This window comes from Filicampus tigris, chromosome 17, assembly GCF_054856515.1.
Source record: "Filicampus tigris isolate MCC_2025a chromosome 17, RoL_Ftig_1.0, whole genome shotgun sequence".
Taxonomy (NCBI): Eukaryota; Metazoa; Chordata; class Actinopteri; order Syngnathiformes; family Syngnathidae; genus Filicampus; species Filicampus tigris.
The window spans coordinates 15275054-15283865 of NC_141233.1; the positions used below are offsets into that span (position 1 = coordinate 15275054).

General features: G+C 47.4%; 1 protein-coding gene across 2 annotated transcripts; it reads right to left on the reverse strand.

Moving 5' to 3' along the window:
* Positions 1-2843: 2843 nt before the first annotated feature.
* Positions 2844-8612, reverse strand: LOC147133597 (uncharacterized). Of its 2 annotated transcripts, none has more exons than XM_086013314.1 (2): positions 8316-8612; positions 2844-6713 (listed from the first exon to the last, which is right to left on the reverse strand). In XM_086013314.1, the coding sequence occupies exon 2, from the start codon at positions 6682-6684 to the stop codon at positions 4807-4809; it is 1878 nt and encodes a 625-aa protein (XP_085869440.1). In that variant the 5' UTR covers positions 6685-6713; positions 8316-8612; the 3' UTR covers positions 2844-4806. The 2 variants fall into 2 exon arrangements, with proteins under 2 accessions (XP_085869440.1, XP_085869441.1); XM_086013315.1 differs by lacking the exon at positions 8316-8612 and adding an exon at positions 7243-7463.
* Positions 8613-8812: the final 200 nt, after the last annotated feature.

The window sequence follows — 8812 nt, forward strand, 5'->3', positions numbered from 1 at the left end:
CCCCCCCCCCCCTTATCAGAAGTAGGCAGCACACACAACCTCGCAAAGCAACTGGTCGAAACATTAGAAACACCTGAGACCCAATACAAGAATTCCTTTATGGCAATTCTGCCTTAAAATTGATATTAACACCATATTTGCATGTCTTGTATACGACACTTGACATGCAGACTCATTGGACACAACATTAGGTACACCTTCTAATGCCCAATTATCAAGCGCTTCTTTTAAAAGGCTAATACTAGCGTATTTCGACTCCCTTACACCTAAGATACAAAAGAGAGCCTTTTTATTTGACATTTGTAATGTCTTGTACTGGCATGTGTCTCACTGGACACCACATTAGGGACACCGGGGATGCAACAGAAGAGCTCTTTGTGTGACAATTCTGCCTTTGAAAAGGTAATGATGGCATCATTTTGTATCATGCATTCCCGTGTGACTCATTGGACGCAGCATTAGGTACACCCGAAAACCAGGCGGAAGCTCTCACCTGAACATTTAGCAGATAACTTAAGATCAATATTTGCATCTTGAAATGGCACGTGACTCAATGGACACAGCATTGGGAACACCCTTGATGCAATATTAGAGCGGCTAGCTGAAAATTCTGCCTTCAAAAACAGGACAACAGCGTAATTGTTTGCTTTGTGCATAGCATTTCGTCCCTCAATCGTTGGACACAACATTAGGTTCACCGAAGACAAGTAATTGCACTTTTACGCGATAATTCTACCTTCAAAGGGTAATTCTGGCGTGTGCGCACAGCTTTAGGTACACCCGAGATTCAATTCAACGGCACTTAACAGCACTTACCTGGAAATGATGCCTTTAAATAGACAATAGTGTTTTGTTTTGTTTTTTACTGGTGCCCTCTTTATTTTGTATACTGCACTTAGCAATGCAGACTTATTGGACACGAGAACCAATCGGGGGTTTAAAGTAACAATTCTGCATTTCAAAAGATCATGAAAGCATCATTTTTACATCTTGTAACACTTGGCATACATATCTGACTGAGATGTTCCTTCCCTCTTCAAAGCCCCCCCCGCCCCCACCGAGTAATCTTAAAATCTTTTGTCATTTCCTCAGCGCTTGTACAGTACGCCGGTGTCAGCGTGTAAGGCGCCGCGCTCTCGCGATAAGACTGCAGAAAGTGAAAGTTAAGGATTTTTTTTTATTATTATTTTTTTTTATTGAATTATAGCTCTTTAAGCGCCGAGGATTTCACGGCGGAATTGTCGCAGCGGACATTTTAGATAAGAAACAGTGCAGTATCGACACCGGGGGAGGTCCGTCGGGATACATGGTGGGAGTCGACAACGATTCATCCCGATGAGCCGTTCTATTTGTTTATTTAAGCGCGATGGTTTAGTTCATCTGGTTTGTGGAAATTCAAAGCTCCACAACAACGACCAAAAAAATCGCTCAACATGACAGCTTTCTGTTCAAGGTTTCAGGGTGGTCTGCAGCCCTGTCACCTGCTTTAATATAGTAGCATAAGTGCCCAAATCAGATTTTAAAGCGGAAGTCAACGCAAACATATTTTTTTTCAAGAATATGTTTTATGCAAGCCCACTAGTTGAAACAGGGCGTTCTGATAAATCTTGCGTTTGTGGAATAAGTGTTAATCCACTCGTTTTTAGCCATCTCCGGGGGCGGCCATTTTGTCTTCTGTCGACTGAAAATGACATCACAACTGCTCACAACGACCAATCGCGGCTGACCTGTTTTCTGAATCTGAGCCGTGATTGGTCGTTGTGAGCAGTTGTAATGTCATTTTCAGTCGACAGAAAACAAAATGGCCGCCCCCGGAGATGGCAAAAAACAAGTGCCGTTTTGCTACTTAATTTATATTCCACAAACGCAAAATTAATCAGAATGCCCTGTTTCAACTAGTGGGCCTGCTGGGAACACAAAAAAAAAATATGCTTGGGTTGACTTACGCTTTAACTTACTGTCACAATACTGTCATCCAGGTCATGGTAATCGATAAGGTTGTATCGAGGCAAATGGACTCTAGTTGTTTGTTGATTTTTTTTTTTTTTCAAAATTGTATTCATTTTCATCTTTTATTTTTTGGGTCGCCAAAAAATGATAGGCGGGCTGCAAATGGCCCCCGAGCCGTATCTTGGACAACCCTGGCCATACACAGTACAACCCAAATTGTTCAAATCTTGATTCATTTATTTTTTTTGATCTTCATTTGCAGCATGTGAAACAATCTTTTAAGATTTAAAAAAATCCTTTTGTTTGTACCGGCCCGAACATTCCGATTTATCTTTGCGTGTGCCCGCGCGCTCGCGTTTTGCTGGTGACCGTAATTTGACACCAGTGCAGATCATTTCTCATTTCCATTATTTCTTACGGGATAAAAATTGTATTGAAGTGAATTGGATCACAAAGCACAAAACGTGAAGTAGGATATTGAACTTGAGCCCGTGTGTCTTTGCGCATGTGTACTTTGTGCTAGTGTTAATGTGTGTGTGCTCTTGTCATTTTTTTTAAAGGTTTGTGTGTGTGTGACAGTAACATGAAAATGACTCATTTTAGCGTGACAACGTTGCAATGTCGAGGTTGCAAGTCGGTGCAATGTCCTTTAAAGTGGTGCGTGCGTGCGTGCGTGCGCGCGCGCGCGCGCACGCTGTCCTGCAGATGGATGACTCATGCGCCAATCACAACTCGTCAATCACCGCCTCCTTTGCTTCCTTCCTTCCTTCCTTCCTTGCTTCCTTCCTTCCTTCCGTTCCCGCCCGATATCAACGTTAACCATCAAATTCTATTTTTTTTGCCAAGATAGTAAGGAGCCAGGAAAAAAAAAAAAATCACCTTTAATAAAATAATTGCTTTTATTTATGATCTTTTTTTTTTTTTTTTTTTTTTGGGATAGTATAGCAAAACTAGTGGTCATCATCGTCATGCTGATATGTACACATTGCACGGGCATGTTTTTATTTCACACTGTACATGTTACAATGCTAAAGGTGACATCAACGACAAACACTCGTCCAGACAGATGGCGTCACCAAGCCGTCCTCCTCCTTGTTGTTGTTGTTGTTGTTTATTTTTTTATTATGTTGAAAGTTTTAATGAGAGAAGACAGCCATCTTGAATTCTCCACACTCTTTTATTATTTTTTTTCTTATTTTTTTTGTTCTTTTTCGAAGATGCAAGTAGAAAGACGTGCATGTTGTTGTTGTTGTTTTTTTTTGTTTGTTTGTTTTCTTTTTCTTAAATAGCACAATCCCTGACTCTTCCCCCACCCGACCGCAAACTCGTCACTGAATTTCTTCAGGAAATGAACAAAAACAATTGGCCGCCCCTGCCACACCCAGCCCACTTCTGCGGCGGTGGACTTCAAGTATTTTTTATTTTTTTTCAAATAAAAATCAAGTGGTGAACGGGCCCTCCTCGCCCCAATTTTCGCATGGTAAACCCTCGAAAGGATCAAACTTTGATACCTTTACTTACATTAAATGACATAGGGGAAAAAAAGATTTATTTAGGGTCATCTATTCCTCGTACGAGTTAACCCTGAAATGGCTACTTCTAATCAAAATGGCCGACTTTGTTTTCAATTTCATGCATGGGTCCTTCAGGCTTTTTTCTGCATCCTGTTATGATAGCAATGTCAACCCAATTTTGATAAAATTGGTGAAACCATCTCATTTTTTCCCCCAAAGTTTCCGTGAGGAGCCACTCGATAAATATGGCCGTTTCAAACCAAAATGGCCGACGTCCTGTTCAAATTCCAGCCTGGGTTTTGAGGCTTTTTTCACGCGTCCTGTTAGAATAGACACGTTCACCCAATTTTGTGTCGATTGCAATTTTTTTTTTTTTCAATTCCAGGAGGAGCTACTGAGTGAATATGATTGCTTCAAACCAAAATGGCCGACTTCCTGTTTGATTCCGGGCATGGGTTCTCAAGATTTTTTTGTGCATAATATTATGATATACATACCCATCAACTTTTTAGTCACTTGGTGAAACTGGTGTCAGGGGGGCTCCACTGCAAGTGACTTTTTAGTGACTTTTGTATTCGGGACCCGCAAAACTTTTTTTTTTTTAGCATTTCAAAGCCCCTTAAAAAGGGATTCATGGGTTGCAAGAATTACAATGAAGAGATTCCACGAGGGCCCTAACAATCATGGATACAATACAGCAAAAAAGAACAACAATGATGGTGAAACCTCGGCCCACCAGATCTGGAAGTGTTTTTGTGCTTTGGGGGGTCCGCGGGGCTTCGTGATGAGGCTAGTGTGCGTAAGGCAAAAATTCAGGGGGAAAAAAAAAAAAGCAAGAAATGTGTGTTTGTGGCACCTTTTGTTTGTTTTTTTTTTTTTTTTTTTTTACACCCGCCCTTCCCTCAAATTGTAAAGGCACCTGCACACATGCGATATAACCAAAGGCTGGTTCGATTTTTTTTTTTTTTTTTTTTGTGTGTGTGTTTGTGTGTCTGTGTAATGTAACGTACAAAGACATGTTGTAAACATGGTTCCCATGACGCTGTGTGTTGTAGAAAACCTGAATGGAGGCGAATGTACGCCGCCCTGTGTTCACAATGTAAACATGGCGGTGTGCAGGGTAACTCCCCCACCCCCCACTCCCCCACGCCCTCCATCCCCTCCTCTGACAAAACCTTATCGACAACAAAAACCCATAAAGAAAACAGTGGATTAAAACAAACTGGAATCTCATTCCTGGACCGTCCATATGACGCATTTTTAGCCTTACCGTTACACCGCCCCCACTCGTGGGTCCAAAAAAAAAAAAAAGGAAAAAAAACCCCAACCCCAAAGCAGTCGTTCAATACATTCTGCGCTTCATGTAGATCCTCTCGATAAAGTTCTCCAGCTCCTCCTCACTGTCCAGCTGAGGCACCAGGCCGTCTTCCTCGTAGTCGTCATCCCGCGGCGCGGCCGGCCGGTAGTAGAAGGGGGGCCGCCGGCCCCTCCGGGGCGGGGCCAGCGGTTTGGGGGGCGGCGGGGGCTGGTAGGTCCGCGGGTGGGGCAGGATATAGTTTGAGATGTAAGGGGCGTCGGGCAGGCGGGGCGCCGGCCTCTGCCTCCAGCCCTGCCCCCGGGTCTTGCCCTGGCCCCTGTGCCTGCGGCGGGGGCCCTGCGGCTCAAGCTCCTGGGTGTTGAAGCTGTGGTCCCGGGCGGGAGGGGGCTTGCCGTAGTACTGCGGCTTGGGGTAAGGGAAGTAGACGGGGTAGTACGCCCGATATGGCTTCTGGTAGTACGGGTAGGAAGGGAAGGCCAGGAACTGTTTCCGGGGTTTGTACCAGTAGTCGATGGGGGTCTGAGGCTGGTACCAGAAGTCCTGTTTGCGCGACTTGCCTTTGTCCTTCTGCCACTTCTTCATGGACTTGTAGGAGGCCTTGTAGGGGGCTTTGTAGGGGGCTTTCTTGGGGTTTTTGGAGGCGGTGTAGTGGTAGACTGGCGGCGCCGCCAGAGGTGGGGGCACCAGGGGTCTGAAGCGGGGCACCACAGGGAGGGCGGCAACGGCGGGAAGCTGCTGCTGAAGTTCTTTCCGCTTCTTCTTCTTCTCCTCCACGTCGCTGATGATCTCGACGACGTCGTCGGCCGGCAGGTGCAGCTTGCTGCTGATCTCGATAAGGCGATCGATCATCCGCTGATCCAGGTCGTCCTCGTCCTGATCGGGGAGGAGGACCTCCTCGGAGCGCTTGTCCTCGGCCGCGTTGCTGCTTTTCTGCCGCGGTTTGAGGAAGGCCTGCTGCTTGCGGCCCATGTACTGGAGCAGCATGTCGGAGGCCACGTCGGCCAAACGCTGCTCCTCCTCGCGGGCCCGCTCCGCCTCCTCCTGCTGCCTGAGTACCTCCTGCTTCTCGGCCCTGGCCCTGGCCTCCTCCTCCGTGCGGGTCAGGCTCTCGTCCTCCTCCTCCACCTCCTCCTCCAGCTCGCCGCCCTCGTCCTCAAAGTCGTCCATGAAATTACCGCCCTTGGCGGGGCCGGCTTCGGAATCCCCCTGCCAGCGGAGCTTCTTTCCCGCTCGGGCCAATTGCGTGTTGTACGCCTTGTAGCCCTTCAGCGGCGGCAGGATCTCGTTGTCTTGGAGGCCCAAATCAATGTTCTGGAAGTAGCCGCGGATTTTGCGCTGCAGGGAGCTCTCATCCCTCTGGGGGGCGACGGCGGCGGCGGCGGCGAGGAAGCTTTCAGCTAACGCCTTCTCCGGGAGGTCCTGGGCCGACCGCCCGTCACCCGGCTCCTCTTCAAAGTCTTGGATAACCTTATCAGCCTCCGACCGCCTCCTTATCTCGTTGACCTCCGCCAAGCTAGAGGACGCCTCCCGTCCCTCGTCCCCCTCCTGTCTCGCGTGGCTTTCCAGGCTCGCGTCCCCCTCCCCCGGCCGGTCCAGAGCCTGCAGGAGGACCGCGAGCACGCGCACCGGGTCCGATCCCGGCTCCGATCCCGGCTCCGGTCGCTCGTCCCGCTCCCGTGACGCATTGCCGCCGCCGCCGCCGCCACCGTCGTCGCCCTGGGGCGGCGGAACGGCCACCGTCTCCTCCTCCTCCTCCGCCGCCGCCCCTCCCTCCGCCGTCCCTCTGTCCTCGGGTTCGGCCCATGCGGGGGCGGCGTCGGTGGCCAGCCATAGAGTGACGGTGAGCAGGACCAATAGGATGAGGCGGGCTGAGGGAGGGGCGTGATGACTGGTCATGACCATGCAGGGCAGGCAGGAGGGAGGTGAAGCACCTGTGGGGAGGGGGTAAACAAGAGCAGGCCGGGCACTTCAAATGCAAATATTCAAATCCGTAAAGATCATTTCCACTCGAGTCAAGTGACAGAATGAATGCAAAAAAATTGTCACCCTCGAATATGAATTACACTCTTTCCAAAATCATTTGAGTATGTCACGATGAGGAGGCAATGTTTGAATTTCAATGTTTTTAAGTGCACCATCGTTTCTTAACCGAGCCCACACAGAAATGTCCTCGATTTCTCTTCCCTTTCGATTTGATTTCCATTGTCTTTGGATACTCCGCTTCTATTTCGCCTCTTCTGTGATCACACGCGCAAATTGGGACCGGTTAGCAACGTTTTCTGAGCGAGGCAATTATTTTGACGCACAGAATTGCGCAACGGAGCCTATTTTTTTTTTCCCACCCGAACGCGCACGTGCCAGCAACATTTTTATTTCATACCGTCACGTCTGGATGAAATTGTACAAATTCTTTTATTTTTTTCAAACCAAATAAAATCCTCATCAAAATGCGGCGCTCACCTCCTCCTCCTCACGCGAGCCAACAAAGCCGGGAAGGGGTCGCGCGCACCGGCCATCTTTTTGGGCGAGCACAGTTTGTCACAAGGAAAGATAAATATGTGTTTAAAAAAAAAAAAAAAAAAAAACATTAAAAAAAGAGAATATGAAATCCGACATAGGTCCCGTGAGTCAAAGCGACGGCGCCATGCAGCGCGGAAGTCATGCATAAAAAGCTACAAGGCATGCTTGAGTTACTTAACCCCCCCACATACACCCACCATCCTCTTCCTCCTCTTCCTCCTCCCCAAGCAAATAGCAAATTATCTGGATGGTCCATTTGACCCCCCCACCCCCACCCACCCCGCCCACCGCAATCACCCTCTTTGCGGGAGGAGTGTGGGTGCTGTCAAAAAAAAAAACAAAAAAAAAACTGCTTTGTCCTTTTTTTCGGTGCGCGCATGCACGTTTTTTTTGCCCCCTGAGTCTGCGTGCTGTGGCGGAATGCACGCGAGCCCAAAATTTTTATCTGCTCAACACGGCGGCACTTTTTTTTGTTGTTTTTTTTTTTGCCGTTTTCCTTTTGGTAATTCACAAGGATATTTTTGTGCAACGAAACACGTGCATGCCCCTGTACACCCCCCGCCTTCTTTGTCGGGTGTCTCGACGTCATCAAAGCACGTTAATTGAATTCAAATTGAAGTTTATCTATTGAATGGCTTGCCGTTTAAAATAGACACGATTTAATTGGCTAAATGTCGACGTCGGGGCGGTAAAAACAAAAAAAAAAAAAAAAAAGCAAATGCGCGTTGGTCAATTTGTGTCAAAAAAAGAAAATCAATTTGGCGCAATATGGCACGTGCCAATGCGGGTTAAAAGCGGGTAAACACAAATTTCGTTTGGCAATTATTCGTATTGCATTATTATAAAACATAAGAAAACGTGAGATGCAATGGATTGATTGTAAATAATTTTTTCCCCCTTAAATGTGAATCAGAGATGCAGGCGATAAAAGGCGCAATTGACAGTAAACGCGTTAATAATGCCATAAAATGATGAATGAGTGAAGAAATGGATGAATGAATTTTGTCACCTACCTGGGGTCCCACTATAGTGGGAGGATGGTGGGGGGTGGACGAGCGATGAGGGGGGGGGGCGGGAAAGTCAAAGTAAAGCCAAAAAATGAAATCTCATCAAGACTTGAGAGAATTTCAGCTCTTCCCTTTCTTCTTCTCCTTCTTCTTCCTTTTCTTCTTCTTCTCCTCAGCCTGTGCGCGACATTTAAGAATAATTCTTATAAAAATATTACACTTTATTTATTTATTTATTTTTGGGTCAATTTAACGCGCGCAGCTAATGTATTGTAGTGGATGTTTTCAGCACCACGGCCAGCGCAACTTTATTGTATATACCCTCCGTGGAACCACGTGACTACATCACCGATTCCCCCACCACCACCACCCAACACCCCCACCCCTCTTTCCCTTGCTCCATACGCCACCCCCAGCTGCAGGCTGTGCTGACGTCACGTCCATTGATAAGAACGTTGGTGTGGAGATGGCACCGACGCCCCCTCATGCCCCCCCCCTCCCTC